Raw genomic sequence first — 20,989 nt, 5'->3', positions numbered from 1 at the left:
ATATGGTTATTCGTGATTATTCAAGGCAGCACCTAAGGGAAACCACCTCTCCTTTCATTGGAGGGTTCTGGGTACAAAACAGAAGAATAGAGAAAGTAATTGGAAAGCCGGCAAACAGCATGAATAAGTAAAGCTCTCACTGACCGAGCTTGGCGTGGCCGAAACAGAACACACAGCCATCTGCCCCGTTGACCACAGACTGGATCACCTCTGCCACGGTTCCAGCACACACTTCAGCCTGGCAGACACAAGAGACACGAGCGGTGAGTGGATCCTTAACAGCAGAAACTTGTGCCTGCTTTCCTGGGGCTCAGGGACTCAAGAGCCATGGAGTTCCCAGACGGGTCAGCTCTAACAGAGTTCTGGAGGTGCTCAGAACCCATCGGACTTCCCATCCCCTTGCCACCTGAGTGTTACACACATTAGATGCAAACCACCCTTCCTGCTAATCTGTGATACATCTCATCTGCTCTCTCTGCAGATCATGTGGGAACAGACTGGAATGGGAACAAAGGGTCCTTTCATGGACCTCATGCCCTTCCCTGATCTGCCATTCTGGCCTCCCTAACAAGCATGTAAACTTCCCATTCACCTTCTGCTGGTTAGATCTGTCCTTCACACACACACACACACACACACACACACACACACACACAAGCTTGTGAAATGGGTTAGGCTCATTAGAGGGTAAAAGGGGCTGTGCCATTTCAGGAAAGTGACCTTGAGATCCACTGTAGTTCTAATATAAGCAGGAGCTTTGTGATGGGCATCTGTCTTCCAGCTTCCTCCTCTTTCTCCATCTACATCCTCCTCTTTTCAAAATCAGCCTTTTCTTTCTTTCTCTACAGATACATTCAACATATACAGTATCAGTCACCATTGGTCAGTGTGTTACAGTGGGTGGTCTTCAGCCTGCTGTCTCAGCTCCAGCTTGACTATTAAATCTTTAGACAGAGGCCAGGCTCTTGGTGACTTTTCGTATTTCCCCATGAACACCCAATAATACAACGCTCTGCAAACGATCAGGAGGTAGATTTTGTGAACCAACTCGGGGATCCGGGAACTTTCTCTCTGGTTAGCATCCGTCGCTGTGTGCTGCACCTTCCTTCCTGCCTCAGCACCGGAGTCAGAGCTGGAAGCGTTCAGAGGACGTGCAGACACAGGGCTCTGCAGGCATCGGAGTCACAAGCCTTCCGGTGGGAATCTGAGAACTGCAGCCGGCAGTGAGTGTCGTTACTCAGCTCCAGGTTTCAGCAGCACAATGAACCTATGTTCGGAAATCAACTTTCTCTCCCAAACCGAAATTGAAAAACCACACTTCCAGCAACTGTCGCTTGTTCTTGTGGTCGCCTCAGCACCTCCTGGGCGAAGGGAGTAGCAGGACAAGGCTGCCGTGGGGACCACAGGATCTGTCACACCCTGGGATCTAGGTAACGAGAGCCTCGTGCTAAATCCTGAGACTGAGGTGGTAGGACTCTTGAGAGAATTTGCCAGAGGCGCCTCTGCACAGCCAGGAGGTATTATTACCGAACAAACTCTGCCTTCTTTGGACATAAAGTGAGATGGGGGTTAGGAGGCTGGGGGCCTACCTTGAGACACACATCTAATAATATATTAGATTCAAGGTCAGCAAAAGAGAAAGCCAGTTGTGTGTGGACCAAACACGCACATATCACTGAATCACATGTACAAGGAAATGCAGACATGAGGACAGAGGAAATGCAGGAGCGGCCTCACAGGGCACAGGGTGGGCAGGCCTCCCCTTGCAGAATTCCTGCCCAGTGTCCACTGAGAAGAGAATGGCCAGACACCTGTCCATTTGGTGTTTGTGAGGAGCTGACCATGGCCCCTGAAGGCCTTTTGCTGTCTTTCCCCTTGAGCCTGGAGGCTTTCCAAGCAAATACTCACAGGCAGGGCTAGCTGTGCAGGAAGCTTCTGTTCACCCCCAGGCAGGCCTGAGACCCTTCTAGTAATGACAGAATGTTTGTGTTGCCCTTCCCCCACCAAATTCCGATGCTGAAATTCCCATGTGATAGTATTTGAAGGTGGGGCTTTTGGGAGGTGATTAGGTCACAAGGGTGGCGCCCTCACGGATGGGAGTAGTGCCCTTATGAAAGAGGCCCCAGAGAGCCCTCTTGCCCCTTCCACCATGAGGACATAGCAAGAAGACAGCTGTCTATGGATCAGGACGGGGCCCTCACCAGATGACACATCTGCCAGCACCTTGATCTTGGACTTCCCACCTCTTGGACTGTAAGAAATAGTTTTCTGCAGTTTATAAGCCAGTCTGTGCTGTTTTGTTAAGGCAGCACAAACGGACTAAGACACCTCCCCAAAGCTAGATCCAGCAGAGGTCTGCCTAGTGGTGGGCAGCTGATGACAGCTGAGGCCACTGGAGGGTACCAAGGATGGCTTACAAGGGCTAGAAGGAGCAAGGACTATTGTAATTACGGCTTAGCTTCAGGAAACTGATGGCCTTAGAGACTGAGAGGAAGCAAAATTCATAACTGCCACCGTGGTGGCTGCTGCTTCACAGGCCAACAGCAAGGGCCTGGAGCAGAGGCTCACTCTGCACACTTTCCTGCTCTCCTGCTTCAGAGGCTCTCAGGTGCTCCGCCCATGCCCACAGCATGATTTTACTATTAACAGTGACAACAGAATAGTAAAAAATTATTACATTTAGTGAGCACTCAGTGAATGAAAGACTGAATTTCTGAGTCTCAATTTCCTTGTCTGCAGTGTAAAAGTTGCAATACCTCCCTTCCAACAGCACAGAATTCCAGGAAGGGTCAGATGGGTTACTGTATATGAAACTTCTTGCAAACATGAAATTTATATTGAAATGTAATTTATCATAATATTGGAAATTTTAACAAAAGAAAGCATTCTGAAGCAAGTGCAGCTATAACATTGAGCATGTGAGTTCTGGTATCCAGTGTGAAGTATATGCCAAGATGTAAGCAATAAAAATGGCTCCTTTTTCTGGAATAAATCTAAAACTCATTAATAGCCCACACTTAATTTAGGGTTTGCTTTGGAATTCTTACAATTTAGGGAGATTTGCTTTTGAAAAGTTTTAAGTGTGTTAATTAAATTATTTGTAGGCCATTTATTAGACCCAATGTCAGGTTCAGATTAGCGAGCCCACTGGGTGGTACAACACACAAAAAAATGTAATGAAGAGAAGAACTATAGAACTTACTCATAAAGTACTTTGTCTTTTCATGGTGAAACTCTTCGGGGGAACCACATGCTCAGTTTGTTAATGAATGGAGCCTATATATGTGCTAAGTGCCTCTAGTGTAATATGGGTGCCTGTGTGAACATCACTACTTCCTACACTCAGATGCCACATGGAGGAAATTGCCAGGCTCTGCAAATGGTAGCCGTCAGAACCCTGTCTTCAGATTCTGCTCCAGGCTATTAGTTACTCGATTGCATTATGTTTTGTATAAATCTTGGGAAGTCCTGGAACTTTATCTGGAAGGTGCAGGTGTCTGATACCAAAATGCAAGCAAAGTGGGCCACCATACACCTATAACCTGGGTTATAGCTTTCTACTAGAAGATCCAGTTGCAACAGTTCATTGCAGATGAATTGCACCAGATGGTGTAAGTGAATCTTCCAGTCGGCATCTGTTCTTACTGGGATTGTTTCCAGGAGCTTTGGTTCAGGAATCTTGGCACTCTGGGCCCCCAAGAAGCCTCCAAATTATACTCCTAACAGATTAACAAAAAATGGCCACAATTGTCCACCCCTCTTTGTGTGTTGGCCCCTTGCAATCTGACTTTGCAGCTCCTGCAATCAAGAGGTAGAGTCTCTTACCTACCCCTTGAATTTGGGCCAATCAACTTTAGCAGATATGATGTAGTGTCAATTCCAAGCCTAGACCTCAAGAGGTCTGCAAGCTTGGATAATGTCATTGCCATGAGAGCAAGCCCAAGATAGCCTGCTGATTGATGACAGACAACATGGAAGACAGACCAGGTGATTTGGCCAAGGCCATTCTGGACCAGCCAAAAACTGGCCAACCCTCAAATGTGTGACAGCATCCAGCCAAGATGAGTAGAGCTGCCTACCCAACCCAAAGCTAATCCCTGACACACAAGTGAGCCAGGCTAGGAGCAGAGGAATGCTCATGACCCATAAGAAGTAATAAATATTCATTATTTATAAATAATAATAATAAATATGAGCAATAATAAATATTTGTTGTTTTAATCCACTAGGCTTAGGGTGGTTTGTAACACAGCTTTCCCTAGCCTCTCCTATTCCTCTCCACTCCACTGATCCAGGCCACAGGACTGCATGTCAGTCTCAGTTTCCCTGCCTAGCCCTCCAGGTCCTCACTAGGAATTGCCCTCTATAGGGCCCTAGAACCCTGCCTAATTCTAACTCAGCTTCATGAAACATCTTTTCCCTTCTTACTTTCTAGTCAGAAGCCCAGAAGCCCAGTCAAGAGCAGGGTCCTGATGAACCAGTCACCAGCACCTTGATGCAGCTGTTCCTGAAACTTCCAATTCTGTCTGCTCTCTTCTGCTTCTGTTTGCCATCCACTGATGCGTCCTTTCTTCCTTCTCTCCAAGGATATGTTTTGTTGAAATCCTGACACCATGCTCCTGCCCACGGTATGACACCAGCAATTCAAAAGGACTGACCTACTCAATGGAACTTAAATGGGCTTCCAAAAGTTGTTGTGTAGATGGTGAAACTGACTCATCAGAATGCTTTGGAAGACACTCTCCCAGCTCATGGGTCCCAGTGAACAGTTAAAGCTTCCTGAAACTAACCAATATTGCCTGAGCTCGAGGAAGGGTTATACCTACCTGAGAAGCGTCTTGTGGAAAAACTGCATCAAAGGCAAACATCTTAGGAGGAACTTGGTTCCCTCTCTTTTGGAAGGCATTTAAACTTCCACAAGTCAGGGGATCATACAAGGTGATTTGCTTCTTCCGTGGGTCCACCTTTAAGAAAGAGCTGGATTCGGAGGTATCGCGAGCCAATGTGGAACAGATGCGAAGCATGACTTTAACCTGTTAAGAAGCCAAGGCAGGAAATGGCATGGGTGACGGTAGCTGGATACTTTATGGTGGAGTACCTTACTCTGGAGACACAAGTATACATGGCAGCGTGGAATCGTCTCACAATAAATTATGATAAAATGCACAATGAATTAGCAACATAATCCTCAGTGGGTCATGGGAAAACGGATTTATTCATAATTACCCAGTAGAATATTTTGATCTGTCCATTACCTTATTTCAGAAATGGCGCAGCATGTTAGCATGTTCTTTGTCTTCTTATTAAATATAAATAGAAAATTAACTGGACCCAGGTGGCCCAATTACTTAGATGAAAAGGTAATGCGGACTGCCAAGCTTTAGGGGCTGGTGCAGCTCCCTTGAAGCTCCCAGATCAATAAACCGCGGACATAAAAGTTAGCTCCATAATTTACTCCTTGCTTCCTGCTCATCAGGACTCTTAGAGACAAAAACCCACAGTTATTAGTGTCATCATTAGAAGCCGGTGAAATGGTCTGTTTTTAATGGCCAGCATTTGAAATGTGTTCCAAGGGGCAATGGTGATAAAAGATTTGTTTGAAACATGTTATTTGGAATCCCATTAAGGGAGTGCATAGAAATTGTTGTTTTAGGGAATGAAAGTGCATCACTGTGGGAAACAGGAGGCAATGCCCCTTTAACCCACCTCCTGAGTAATTGAACAGTAATGTTTATAGTCCTCAGCCCAGCCCAGCCCCACCCCATGGCTGAGCGGGGCATTTGTAGAAATGGACTAGAGTCTGGAGATGAGCAGAAGTCAAGCCGAAGCCACACACGCACAGTCCTAGAGGCTCAAATCTTACAGAAATGGATAGCATTTGCTCCCTGACCAGCTCTTGGTTACTCATGTTGCTGGTTCATGCCAAAAGTGTGGATCACCTACTGTCTGAACCAGGTACTGAGCTAGGCCTTGGAGATGCAAAGACCCATAGTACATAGAGTGGAGGGGAAGACAGACATGGAGACAGAAATTTTTTGTAATATAATGTGGCAAATTCTGATGCTATGTACAGAGTTATTTTAAAACTCCTCTCTGTGTCATGCCCTCTTCATCTAATCAATTTTCAGGTCTGATGAAATCTCAGTCATGCAATTTTGGGCAGAGGGATCGCAAATTTTTACAGAAAGTATTTCCAACCTACAGAAATGCTCAAGGAATAATCTACACCGTGCATACCAAGTGAGGTCATACCCTGCTTATCTCAGCCCTGCCTGCGGGGGCATGGGAACTCGTCTGCAGTGCACAGAGCTGAAATGTAAAGAATTCCCAAGGCGCTGGACTCATCAGACGTCCTGCACCGTGTCCTGGCTGTGCTTATTCTCATCCCTTAAGAATAGTACTCAAGGGTGGATTCGGCGGCTCGGGGTCACAGTGGAAAAAGACAAGGCTGGGATGAGGCTGACCTCTCAGGGTTCACATCTCGGTTCTCCCACTGAGGTCTCATAATGATACCTGCCTTTTCCTGAGGGTCTATGGTGTGCTAGGGCTGTGCTGTTACCTACAGCATCTTATTTAATCCTCCCGACAGGCCAGTGCACAGGCATTCTTGTCCAGATTTTATAGACGAGAGAGAGAGAACAGATGTTACAGAACTTGCAGGTGGTAAGGCTGGGCTCTGCTCCCACCTCTGTCTGACTCCAAAACCCACACTTTTCCCACTATGCCAACGGTTGCTGTCTATACGTCGTCAAGCTTCTCAGAACCTCAGTTTTCTCTTGTGTGTATTAGGAACAACAATGCCCGTCTCATGGGACAGTTGTGAGAAGAAAATGAATTGACACGCGAAGCACTGAGCACAAAGTAGGTGCCTGATCCCTTTTTCACTTCCTCCTCCTCCTCCCCATACTTTCCCCCATCTGAATAATGATACCCTAGCATTTCCCAATCAGTGTTAACAGAAGGTTTCAGAACCCCCTGCCCTGGACTCACAAACAGGATGCGATTGGGGATCACTGCAGACAGACGGAGCTGGGCCTTACAAGGCTCCTATTAGTAAAGCCTTGCCAAGTTTCACACGTAGTCACTACGTATATGACACTAACCATCACATCTGTCTGCATTCCTTTCTGGCAATTTTCTTATTCACTGTTGAGTGTCTCCAATCTTCTTTTGGTTCCATTCACTTCTATAGATTTGCCCCAGTTATGCAGCAGGTGTGCCCAGAGCACATATTCCAATTGCAACTTTTGGTGGGCATCAGGGACCTCCAGGCTTTCTGTAAGCAAATCTCCTAGCCCAGCCTCTGAACACTACAAGTCAGGGACGATGCAACCCCAGGCAGAACTGATGGAGTCACATGGCCTGCTGCTTTTCTATTTCACCATTTTGCATGCAATTTCTGGGTAACTAGAGGTGCTGAATGTAAAATACGAGCTAAGTCAGGCAAGGGCCGACAAGGAGAAGCAGGAGAGAAGGGGCGGACTTAGTGAGCCGTTTGTCTAGGGGGAACGCTCCTGAATCTTAATGAAGTTCCAGGCCTGCAGTTCAATTTCTGCAGACAAGCTGAAGAGCCCAGCCACAGGTCTCACCAGGGAGATCCACAGCTCTTTAAAAAGCCATTGAATTCTGGGCTGAGGGGGATGCCGCACTCCATTCTTTTCTTTGCAATTCATTTAAATAAATGGCTATTTCTTCCCCTTAAAGGACAGAAACTGGGTTTTCCTGCTTCATTTCTTTGTGTCATTATTCCTTTAGTCCAGTCCTCCACTTCCCGCTAATCCTCTGTAATTAAAGTGTTTAGGAGATACCACTTGTGATCAAGAAGGTCCCCTGACTTCTTGCCAGGAGTTCATGCTTTTGTTGCAAACACTGGTAGGTTCTTGGCAACATCTACTTCCACCCTCCCTCTCTCTGCTGCTCTGGGTAGAGCAGAGTGTCCCCACAGTTGGTAACCTGCACAGAACTTCTCCCCAGCTCTCAGGAGAAAGGGGGCAGTCACTGTTTCAGTCCCAGCATCAGAACTGGGAGAATGGGATCTACAAAGACCCAGAGAAAGAGGAAGGAGGGCCTGACGCCCTGATACCCCGAGAGTAGCTTAGCACCTCGTCTCCCAGAGCTCTCCCTGGTTGAGACCCCACTTTGTCTCATGGATCTAATTGTTCAGAGGATGGTGCGAGACACCTGTTGCTCCAGGCAGCAGTCATCTCACTGTCCTGCTCATCCATTATCTCAGCACCTCCTCCTAGATGGCCGGGGGGGGACAGAGGGAGAAGGTATTTGTGAGACTTTCACACAGCTTTGCTCCTGAACTGTGTAGACTCACCGTCAAGGTGAAGGCAGCGCTGACTGCCACACAGCCTTACAGGGAGCCCCCGAGGGGCAGCCTCACCAGTGCTTACTGCTCCACTCCATATGGTCACATGGACCCTCCCCTGTCCCAAGCATGGACCAGGGAGGCTCTTCACTGCCTGTCTCTCTACCCAGAAGCTGTCCGGCTGCAGGCTCTTATCAGACTGTAAGGCTCAGGAGGGCTCGGGGCAAATCTGACCATCCAACGGGTCCCTCACCAATCAAAGAAAGACTACAGATGATGGTAAGGTGGTGGGACACAGAGAAGACACAGTCATCCTGCTCAGGCGTGGGCTTTGTTGAAACTCCTTTATGAAGCCTCACAATGAAAGCCTGGGACAGACACGCATGAAACAGTGACCGGTCCCCAGCCTGCATCTGGGCCACAGTAAATGGTCAATGAGAGTGTGCCGGTAAAGATACACAGTATTTCCCCTACAAGGTTAGAGGCTGCAGAATAAATTAACCACCACCATCCTTCAGTCCCTGTACATTTCTATATTCTGACTCCTGACAGTGATGCCTAAGTTCACAGGTTTTTCAGAATCAGCTCAGTAGAAGATGGTCAAGGTGAAGTCAGATCAACCACAAATACCATGTGGCTTCATTTTTGTCTCAAACCCAGCAGTATTCAAATTATCCTTAAGCCTTCCCCATCTTTTCTTCAGTTTCTAAAATGTGTCTGGCAATGGTTCTCCAAGGAATGCCAGAGGCATGTAAGATGGGTTCATCAGAATCCACCAACAGGAAGAATGGTGGGAGAAGCATAGTGGGGGAGACTGTCAGGGGAGATTCCAGAACCAAAAGCAGTGTCTCTCGAGACCGAAGAGCCAAACTGCAGAGCCAGTGAGCCCCAGAACTCTGGTCCAGGGTCCTGATTCCCTCCTGCTGAGGCAAGTGGCAGCCGTGGTGATGCTGGGATTCCCCACGATGGATGTGAGCCATGGCAATAGCCATCACCCTGGCTCTCACAGATGATACAGAGTCGAAACGCAAGCAAGAGACTGGGCTGACCTTCCAGCCTTGCCTGATGACAGTGATGATGGAGATGGAAACCTCACTGTGCTGCCCCTAGTGCAGACGAAGAAGCCTTCCCTGGTTTCTACATATTTTTGGATGGGATTCAGCTCTTGAGGGCAAACTATGGAGGGATAACAAAAGAGTGCATTGTATCTAAAGTATATTCCCTTTCTTACAGGTTCTGGGTGTGACGGACACCAACAGCAGTGAACTAGGAGCCAGGAGACTGGTTCTCATCCAAACGTCACCACTGTTGAGTGGGGCTGGTCACCTGAGGTGTGGGCCCTAGTTTCCTTATCCCTAAAATGGGGCTACAGTGTCACGTCCCTTGGTGGACAGTTGTGAAGAAACAAAGAAATAAAGACAGACTGTAAAGCAGAGTACAAATGTAAAATATCATTCTCCAAAGGAAGAAAGGAATGGAGGGAGGAAGAAAGAAGGGAGGAAGAAAGAAGGAAGGAAAGGAGGAAAGAAAGAAAGGAGGAAAAGAAGAATGAATTCATATTCTTCAAATCAACCAGTATAAAACAGACTTGCTACATCAAATTCATGACACTGGGAGCCCTTCTCCTAGGCTTAATTTTAAAAATTAAAGCAAAAAATTCTTTAATGAACATACACATACACAGTGACAAGAGAAACAAAGAATAAAATATTCTCCTTCTTCCTCGCCCCCAAATGAAAGAATATGTGGTCTGCTTCCGTCTTCTGTAAAGGTGAATAATCCATGTAAAATTTGATCTGAGCACCTACAAGCTAAATAAGGTATTTCGCTGATTTTATTCCTTTCTTTTCTGTCTTGATCAGATGTGATAGATGTGCTCACATTGCCTTACTTATGGTACATTAGCCACTTCAGGAAAACCTCCAACCATTCTAAGTAAGATGATTGGAGAGACAGGAACCTTAAACAGTACATACTTCTCAATATGTGAGCTTCTCGACACTTGCTTTTCTGCTCCACCGAGAAATTCAGCAACCCTCCATATTCTTCTCGGGTTAGGACACTCTGACAAATCTATTGTAAAAGATTTTGATGAAGTGCCAATTTCTAAAACACACTGCAAGTGATTAAGGGTGCAATTTTCCAGCCATTATTTAAAGAGCGCTTTCCTCCTTATAATGTCAGATTCTATTGCTGACCCACCACTGAAACTCACAAATAGGACTTTCCCTCCCCTTCTGATTACCTGATGTGCTTGCTTAACCCAACAGAAGACAGGGGCAAAGTTGTTTCACAAAGAAGCAAATCAAAAACTAAGTTTTGTGACAGGAGAAGGTTTAAACCCTTTTCTGGTAAAATTTCTAGAAATAATCTGAAATTCCTTTTTCGGGAGGAAGATCTTGATGATTTCATGTGGCCGGAGGCTTCTAGAAGGTTTTTAGGAGACCATGGGATCATATGCCAAATGGTAATAACCTTGGAGGTCTCAAATAACTCCAGTACTGAAAAGCACAGGGAGAACCAAGCAGATTGTGCTCCCAGCGTTTACAGGCGGGGCTCCGAAACACACCCGACAAAGTCATTGTTCCATCTCAACACAGTTACTGTCACAGGCTCACAGATTCACACTGAAGGGACTCCAGAGATTCTAGGCACAGTTTACTTGTTAGTGACAGGACAAAACTGGATTGAATTTCTTTGCAGAAAACCACAGTAATAATCCTCCACGACATATTCAAAGACCATGAAGCTATCTTCACCTGGCGGAAGCCCAGAGCAACAGGCTCCAGGGCCAAGTTTGGGGGGTGGGAGGACGGACTACAGAGGGCAGTGGGGCACCCTAGGCCTATTTTTTGGGTAGTGTCTGCTCTGTGTTGGCAAAATCAACCACTCTGTCCATCAGCCATCCACACCATCACCATGACCTCTACAAGTTTTATGAATTTTATATTGACAAAGAACTATCTCGTTTCCATTTGGTTCTCCACAACAGCTTTGTTGAGTTTGTATTATTACAATCATTATGACTATTATCTCTACTTGAAGGCTCAGGAGATTGAAATGCAGGGTACTCAAGTGACGTGGCCAAAGCCTGACAAAGGTGAGAGGGCCGTGTCCCTGACTTGCTCCTACTGCAGTGAGCCTCCTGGGTCGGAGCCAGAGAAGGGGCTCTGTCCTCCCACCAACCCCAGCCGGGCTTGAACCTGTTCTGCCTGGGGCTGGGCCCGCGCGGAACCACCTTTACGGGGTGGGGGGGGGGCTGTCCCCGCACTGTCGGGGACTGGCTTCTCACAGGTGCCAGTGGGTAAGCTCTTGCGGTGCCAGACAGCAAATAATGAGCAGCGACAGCGGTGCCATGAGAGAGGGAAGATTTACATGATTAAAAGCCAGGCTGGGAAAGGTGACAAGTGGCAGCACAATAAAGCCACGTGTGGGAGAGCATGTGCGAGACCAGCACGTGGGGCTGGAATGAGAGGTGCTCAGGGAAGACGTGCTTCGGGGAGCGGGGCTGGGGGACTCCCTGAAGCTCTCCATCACCTAGCATCTGTCACCAGGCAGCCAGCAGGGGACTGCAGCGCTGGGGGGAGGTAGCACAAAGGCAGGAAGAGTCCTTCCCGTGAGGCTCTGCTCACGGCTGGTGGCTGGGCAGCTTTTGGGAGCAGGTCCCTCACAGCAATTAGCAGGCCGGGGCCAGTCTGTCAGCAGGGACTGGGACAGAGAGCAGCCTGTTAGAAGAGGCTCCGTCTCTCTCTCTCTCTCTCTCTCTCTTTTGTAATTCTTATTTTTTATTGAAGTGTAGTTTATTTACAATGTTAGTTTCATGTGTACAGCAAAGCAATTCAGTTACACATATACATACATATAAATACGTATTTTCAGATTCTTTTCCATCACAGCTCATTACAAGAAATTGAATATAGTCCCCTGTGCTATACAGTATGTCCTTGTTTATCTCTTTTATATATAGTAATCTGTATCTATTAATCCCCAACTTCTAATCTATCCCTCCCCCTAATAATCACAATTTGTCTTCTATGTCCATGAGTCTATTTCAAAGAGGCCTCGTCTCTTAGCCCACTGCACTAGGGTACTTATTTTAAATGGATGAGCTTTGAAAGATACATCCTAAGACACGGCATTCTCGGGACTGAAGGGAAGCTGGATACAGATTCTGACCCACTCCAGTATTAAGAATGCTCACCATCAGCGTGTCCTTCGTCTGACTGTGTGGAGTACAGCCTGGAGCTTGGGAGCACACAGTCTGGAGACCGATTGCCTGGGTTTGAGTTCTGGCTCTACCTTTTACTGATGTACATCTGTGGATAAGTGACAACCTCCTGCAAGTCACATCTGCAAACTAGTCATAATAACAGTACCTGCCTAGCAGGGTGACTGTGATCATTAAAAGAGCAAATGCCTATAACAGCCCTTACAACAGTGCCTGCTACATAGTAAGTGCTAAAAAAAAAATTAGCTATCATTACTTTACTATAATAATAATGACAATTCCTATTATATTTTATAATATAAAATTTTAAATTATTATTATTATTATTGAGGGGATGAGTCTACTAGAAAGATCATAAACTTTGAAGTCAGACAGATCCTGGCTCCTAGGAGCTGTATGACTATGAGCAAATTATTTTAACAGTTTCCTCACCAATAAAACAGGGACAATAATCTCTATTAGAAAGGATTTACAAGATTATTAGGCAAATAATTATGCTAAGTACTTGGCACAAAGTAGGTTCTCAATAAATAATAGTTACCATTGCACAAAGCCCACATTCGTGACGGTGCTGTGTGAGCCCATGTCCTCGGGAATCTAACAGATGAGCTCTGCTGTCCCAGCTCTACCTTTAACCACCTTTGACTCAGGAGTTCAGGAGGCCTAGTCACTAGATTCTCTGTTGTTTATGCCCCTCGAAGGGACCTAGGAAGTGTCGGACATCCCACCATATTACATAGAGCTAAGGCAGTGTCCATGCTGGCCCAAGGTTGCCCAGTTCTATGGATGCAAGGTTAGCTTAGGTCTCCCGACTTCCACCTACTCTCTCAGTTGCCTGACTTTTGGTAAATCCTGGCTAAGTGACAACTAGAGATTTTTCTGAATACTAGGTAGGGAAACTATTATGGTTAGTTTGTGGTTATTGTGGTTATTTTATCTTTGGAAATACCCATTCAAAAGATAAAACAGCCTGGAAGAAACTTTTAAGAAAAGCAGCAGTAGACACTCCTTAAATTAGAATTCTTTCAGATGTAGTCAGTTTGGATTTTGGCACTTATTGTTAATAAAGGGCCCATTTAGCGCTAAAGCTCACTCATGTGTTACGACTGAAGAGCTAACTAATAGATCTGCTGTTAAATAGCAAGCATTCAAGAAACACCGCATCTGCTGATGCAGGCTCGTCTGTCACCAAAAAGATGCTGTTCAGCTTGGCCACCAATGGGGCCAAGGGAAAGCTGTTTTCTTTTCTGCAGCCCAGTTTATTATAAATGTGAAGACTTCATCCTGCTAACCTGACACTTGATTTAGTGTCTTTTGTACCTCACTGCTGGGTTCTCTTTGGTCCCAGGAATTTCAATATTTCACTGCTTCTGGCCTTTGACCTGGAGAAATGATACACAGACTCTGAAAATAAGTCAAGTAACCCTGTCAGGTGACTGTCCAGAAACATTAGCTCTCAGGTCCACCATGGAATTTAGGAAAGCACCATAACAAACAGCGTATTATCTAAATAAAAAAGGCAACAGCCGTGATCATCTAATAACGAGCTACGTGTTTTTCTGGCATTCATCACTTCAGTCCATTTTCTTTGTGTAACTGTCATTTAGGAAGCCTGTCTACACTGGCTCCCAAGTTCTGCTAAAAACACATGTATCTCTCATGGGGTGATAATTTTGTTCCTGGCAGCACTCCGTCTGGATGAGACCTGATGCAGGGGTGCCAGCATCAGCCTGTGTTCTCAGTGCTTCCTGGGGACATATGTCAGGTAAGCTGGAATCAACCCCCTCAGCTCAGCCTGGAGGTTTTTTCAGGCCCACAGGACTGCCTGCTTGGTGGTGGGAGAGAAGGCATCCTGCTTTGGGCCCACTAGGGAGTTGGGTTCGATGCAGGATTGGCGAGTCCCCTCCTGGAAAAGCCCTGGGAATGCACACTCCAAAACTTGGCTGGAACTCTGCGGCTTTAGTTCCAGGAAAGAGAAGAAAGATGCACTTGTCCTAGTGAGAAAAAAAGCACCTGAGGGATCTTTGGGGCCAAAAGGTTGAAATCTGGAACAGTCTTAGCTAAAATTTAGGATGTTAGGTAAATTTCACTTTCATCGAAGCCTGATGAACTCTACATCCTTATGACCTCCTCCCACTAAAAGCAGGGAGAAGAGGGAGGAAAGACAGTATGCCAGTACCTTGGTCCCCAGTCCCTGGACCCTTACTAAGTCTTAGAGACTTCCATTTCAGTCAATAAAAAAGACGAGGAAAGTTCAATAACAGCAACACTAGCCACCATTACTCCACTTCTTTCCCTATCAGTTCCTCCAAAGGGCCTCCCTCCTCAGGAGCACATCTGATAAACTTCGCTAAATGCCTACGAGAGGTGAATTCTAGTCTGGAGGACAATTTGGAGGACATGTTTTCTCTTTATTTTCTTAAAAAGTGTGTATGAAAAAGTAGATGGAGCTTAGGGAGGGAAGATCAAGCAAATGTGAGATTTGCCTAATTGCAGTCTTCTTTAGTGTGCTTAGGGTAAGAATTGGGGGGAAAAAACCCAACAAATTAAGGTCTATACCCATAATCCAATGATGATAATCCTCTTTGCCTGAAGGCTGGGGCTATGGAGAGGGCCTGGGAAGGGAGGGGCTTTGGCAACCTTTGATGAAAGGCTCTTGATCAATAAGGTGTACTCCTGCATTGAGAATTTAAAAGCCTTCCTAGGATGCCGTGTCTAAAGGAAATGTCAGAAGCATTTATCATGTGCTGGATGGATGGTCTGCAGCAGCAGCTTGCCAAACTATGAAAGCTAACTTCTCTTAGGTCCCACAAACACCCTCGACAGGCCCTTTTGCACTGTAGGGTATTGGCTTTCCTCAAAGATCAGAATGTGTGAGGGGCCTTCATCATGGCTTCGTAGAAGGGACACCACCACAGTGCTTTGTTACTGGGAGGTGTCCCCATCATGGAACTTTATTTCTGGGCTCCAGCTTACATAGGGCTGTTTTCTCTTGCCTTCAAGGTGAACCCACCAGCTACTCTCTTTGTATTTCCAAAGAGCCTGAGCTGCTGTCCCCTCATCAGAGTATAGTACGCAGTACATCTTGTCTGGACTCAGAAACCCCAGGCAGAAGGAACTTGCCCAAGGGACAGAGACTGGATGGAGTGATGGCCAGTGGCTCTCCCAGACTCCTGGCCCCACCCCAAACTAGTCCAGCTCAGGACACCCAGCTCAGGAATCAGGAAGCCTCCATCCATTCATTCCTTTATTCCTTCAGCATCCGTTGAGCACCTCTCAATCTGAGCCAGGTACCATGTGAGGCTCTGGTGTAACAAAGAGCTTAAAAGCCAGTTCTTGTCTTCAAGGGGCTGAGTGTATCAGGTGAGACAAAAAAAGTGTAACAGATAGTACAAAAGAGCTCTGCACTGGGGTACAGTAAGGAATCAAAAGGGAGGGGACATTTCCACTAGGGGAGCAGGAAAGTTTTCGTGAAGATGATGATCAAGGAGACATGGAAGAGGAGTCAGGGTCGGCCAGGCACCTAACACAGGGCACGGGCACGGGGCAGGGTGAGTGTGTGGGCAAAGGCCGACCAGTGTGTTGGAACCTTAAGTAGCCATGGGGCCTTGTGTCAAGTTTCTCAGCTTCTCTATGCCTCAGTTTCCTCACCTACAGAGCGGAGATGGTAACAATGCCTACACCTCATGGAAGCTGTTATGCAGATTACATGAAATGATGCAGGTGAAATTCTTGGCAAAGAGCCTGGCACATGGTAAGAGCTCAGTGAGTATCGTTTTATGATTTTACTCTGATGTAGTTTAGGGTGGGCAGCGTGGAGGAGGGGTAGGAAATTCGGCTAGAAAAAGAGGTGGACGTCAGATGGTAGAGAGACTTATTTTCCAAACTAAAAAGTCTGTACTTAACTCGGATGACAGGGCTCCACTGAAGGACAGAGGAGAGAAGCAGCTGGGAGGTCCCCATCACTCTGCCACAGAACAGCTCTAGGGTCACGATTTCTCCATCTGTAAACCAGGGCTAACAACACTGCCAACTTTCTTCCCACTTGGGCTGTTACCAAGTCAAGGAAGAGAGTGTCTGTGCAACCAGCACTTTAATCAATAGCATTTTTAGACATGCCGACCACTTGTTCAGTGAGTCTGCGTGGAGATTGTGTAGATGACACACAACTGCACAGTTAGCAATCTGCTGGACGCATGCGCACTGGGTACTAGGCGCAGCTTTGTGACTTGACAAGAAGAATAATGAATTAGTCAACCCACAAATAAATATTTATTAAAATGCCAATGAGCAAGGCATGCTCCTTACCCAGGAAAGCAAAGTATGCCAGAACATTTGCATTTAAGGAAAAAGCCAGGCAGATCTGCTTCCGAACTCTCAGGAAGAGATCGTTTGTTGTACAGCAGATGTACATAAATCCACAGGATGTAGACTGCTCTGTTCTAACTGTGGACAGACTGTTGGTGGTAGTTAGGGAGCTGCCAGACAGAGAAGCATCTCTTTTTTCCCTAGTGGAGGGGAATCTGCAGCTCAGAATCACATATTGGCTCACCTATGGACACTGCTCTGTCGTGCATTTAATTCATGCTCCCAGTTAGTGGCTGGGTTTCTATCGCCTAAGGGACACAGCACAAATTATTTACTTTGTAAACCTTTATGAGGCTATTGGCACCTGATACGGTCTCCCTGGGAACATTTTTGCTGACATAACCATGGGGTCCCGGGAATTGATTTCATACAAGCACACAAGGTGAAGCTCACTTTTCTTTCTCAAGAACAGCAAACCACTCAAACTCAAACTACTTGTTGAAACACAGATTGCTGTGTTTCTGATTCAGGAGGTCTGGAGTGGGCCTGAGAATATGCATTTCTAGCAAGTTCCAGCTGCTGCTGCTGCTGCTGCTGGTCTGGGCCTCCCACTTGGAGAACCACTGCTCAGGGGGTACATTGGCTTCAACCTCATGGAATCTTTCCCTCAAACTCCATTGTGAATAAAAACCACAGTTGATTTGAATGTTAAATCCTTGGAAAATGACAGTCTTATTAATTTTAAAGATTCTGGTAGTTAAAGAAAGAATGCTGTTGTGCCGTCAAAATAAAAGTGGCTTCTGATGCTATCCCATAGTTCTACTTGAGGGATCTCTTGAATTCTAAAGTGAAATAAGATAAATGCTAACCTTAGGAAGGGTCAATAGGTTAAAGAACTTTTCTCCTAAAAGTAGCCCATATTTTGCATTGATACTGATTCATTTTGTAGTTTTTCCCCCATAGCTTTTATTATTGTCACGGAGCATAAACTTCCCACAATAAAATCCAAACCAACTCTTCCTGTGAGTAATTTTCTCTCTTCCCTCAAATAATTATTTGAGATCTTATTAAAATTATACTCATTAGGAAATCAGCATTAAAGGAAATCAGCAACTGTTCCAAGAACATCTTTTGTCCTTGAGAACACCGTCCCTGCTCTGCCGTGGTTTGAGTCTACGTGCATGAGTCAGTGCGAGTGTGAGTGTATTTAAGGATAATGTTTAACACTTCCGTTGAACGATTTCTAGAATCAGTAAGCATGTATGGTTGGGTAGGGTGGTCAATATTTACTTTATGTGGGAAACAGTTATTGAAATCAGAAGACTTGGGATAATTTCACCAGGGAAAGATCCTCTGCTTCTGGGTCCCAGTTCTTCCAGAACGATGCTTGAATTTGGTGGAAGAGATTCAGAATAAACCAGTCACTAAAAACATGTAACACTCACTGGGTGAGGCAGAGGACATGCAAATTTTGCTTTGTTGGGTAGGTGAAAACTGGCAAACTTCCAGCCAGTTTGTCTAGCTTTGAGACAGTAAAAGTGAGGATGATGATATAACCCAGATCCAACTTGAAGCCCAGTTAGGTACCAGAAGATCTTATTACAATACTGTCCACCTATAACACAGTCCAGATGGCAGAGGGCCCTGGGGCAGCATGAGAGAAAGCTCTAGCAAACTCCACTCAGAATGAACTGATTTAATAAACTCTCATGCATGATCAAAAACATTCATCTATAAAAATGGAGTAAATGAGACTAGAGTGAATTTTCCCCAGAAGACTGAGTTTATGGTAGGGGTGTCTGGGTGGGGGACATGATGTGGCAGCTAGGAGAGAGACCCAAAGCCAGGGTGGCTGAGCCCAGGGGCAGATACACAGATTTGGCAGATACATATGGCAGTTGCACTCCAGGCAAAACACTCATTTTCAAACTTTGGAGATGGTGAGTGCCCTGAAGGAGAGCCTGTATCTTATTTAGCCTCACATCCCCAGCATCACTGAGAGTGCCTTTCCCCCAGCCAGAGCTCAATTCTACAGGACCAGTAAGGGTTTAATGTGAGAGGCAGAAAACTGAGATGGAGACATTTGGAAATGGGATTTTTCCCTGGGACAGTTCTGGATCTAGGTACAAAGGGAAATGAAAGAAGATATGAAGGAAGAGGAAGACTGTTCTAAAAATGATAATGACATTAAATCAGGCTGCTTTAAAAGCAACCTGCCCAGATTCTAAACTCTTCCTTATATTTCTAGGGGGAGGGTAGGAGGTGGTAGTTAGGCTGACTGGCGAGGTAGTGGGTGTGTCTGAATTTACAAAAGGTATGAAGGTAAGTGTATTCTGAATGACGGCTTCTCTGAGGGACAGTGATGGGTGGTGCGTGGAGGGGTTTGGGGGGCCGTGGGGTGGTGGAGAATGCTATTGACCCTTATGCTCAGTGTCAGCTCTTGCATGTGCTTCCAATTTAACAAACACCTCTCGAGGACCTGCCTCTGCCTTGCTCTTTGCCAATCCTCCCAGTTACCCTACAAGGTAGGCCTTTTATTGTCACAGAAGAAATAGGTTCAAAGGAGCAAAATGGCTTCCCTAAGGTCTCATAGAAAGTAAGTAGCAGAAACAGGATTTAATTCCAGCTGTGGCTGGAGGTCACGTACATTTTCCTCTTTACCATGATTGCCCAGCTGGGCAGACAGGTGCAAGGACTCATACAACCCTTGAGATCAAGCCCAACCCAGAGCATGTAAATTGTACACCAAACAGACCTTGCACTAAATATATATATGGTTGCTTTGGCAGGTTTTATGAAACTCCTTAAAGTCATTTTTGCCTTGTGCTACTGTGGCTCAGCATGCTGAAACATATTTGAGCAGTTTAAAAAAGCACAAGGTATGATTAAGTATATTAAGGGACTTTTAAAACATAGATTAATGGTCTGATAAGTTATAAAACAGCTCAAAACTGTGTAAATTTGTATTCAGGGATTTTCTAAAATTGTAAGTTATTGACTTGATAGATTGTAACAAGGCTTTTGAAACTGTTCTGCTCTATTACTTAAATTTTTACTGTATAATTTATTGACAGGTTGAGGAATACCATGACCCCCTTGGTGGGTGCATGGCAAATTCACAGCTCCAGCAGTCCTCCACTAAGAAGATCTGCTGATCACCCCACAGACACGTTGGCTAGGACTAGGCATGGTACGACGGCCATGTAAAGCTTAGCACCCTCCTTCCTTCTGCTAGATCTTACTTCCAAAGGTCATAAAGGTCTTTGCTCAAGCCTCAGTAGTTGCCTGGATGTAACAGTTACATCCAGTGCTAGTAAAATGGCTGAGTTACTCCACCATTGCTCACCTGGAGAGTAACTGCCACTTCATGCTTACTGCATTTACAGGTACAATACCCGAGACAGAAAGAGGTAAAGTGACGTATGCAAGTTCAACAGTTAGATGCAATGAACCGGGTATAAAGTCCAAGCCTTGTGCCTCCCATTTAATGGCTTTCCACCTGGAAATTAATAAGCCAGTAGCTGTAAACTCTTCCAGGAACTGAAGACCCCTACCACTGAAACCCCAGTCAGCTGTCTGAATGTAGGTCAAGGCAGGGAAATAGATGGCTCACAGAAGGAAATGGACCCCAGTCTTCAAAAGATAAACACACACACACACACACACACACACACACACACACACACACACTTCTATCTCTATTAATCTATCTTTATCATTATAATGCTCAACAATGTGTTTGCTACAAAACTCAATGCTATTCTCACCAAGGGCAAAGTCTCTTCAATAGCTGAGACTTTGGGTTTGAACCTGGGGAAAAACTGAGGGTAGAGAGCCTTGGGAACACCCTTCCAGGTAGCATCAACCTCGTAGGTCTCCTGGGTATCAATAACGCATCAGAAGAAATAACTTTCTAAATGTGACTCAGGAGGACCGAAAGGGTTAACATCCAAAGGGCGAGCAGTATGGAGTCCACATTTTAGCAACCTGCTGGTGAGGGGGCCAAAGCCATGGCTGTGCCACTGTGCCCCACACAGTCAGATTCTGGTCCAGTGGGGGCTGCTGAGAAAGGTGGTGTGTACTGAGGAAAATGGATGCAAAGAGCTCAGAGTAAAACTCCCGTCCTCAGCCTGTGTCAC

The 20,989-nt window shown here is 45.8% G+C and overlaps 1 protein-coding gene across 2 annotated transcripts in view; it reads right to left on the bottom strand.

The window, feature by feature from the left end:
- KIF26B (kinesin family member 26B) overlaps positions 1-20,989 on the bottom strand; it is a 427,084-nt gene that overhangs the window by 72,745 nt on the left and 333,350 nt on the right. For both annotated transcript variants that reach the window (XM_031438497.2, XM_064477251.1), the window contains 2 exons: positions 4,827-5,033; positions 145-238 (listed from right to left, as the gene is read on the bottom strand). In XM_031438497.2, the coding sequence (XP_031294357.2) occupies positions 145-238; positions 4,827-5,033 (301 nt within the window). The remainder of the gene's footprint in view (positions 1-144; positions 239-4,826; positions 5,034-20,989) is intronic.

Source organism: Camelus dromedarius, chromosome 21 (genome assembly GCF_036321535.1).
Source record: "Camelus dromedarius isolate mCamDro1 chromosome 21, mCamDro1.pat, whole genome shotgun sequence".
NCBI lineage: Eukaryota > Metazoa > Chordata > Mammalia > Artiodactyla > Camelidae > Camelus > Camelus dromedarius.
This window is presented reverse-complemented; position numbering and strand designations above follow the sequence as displayed.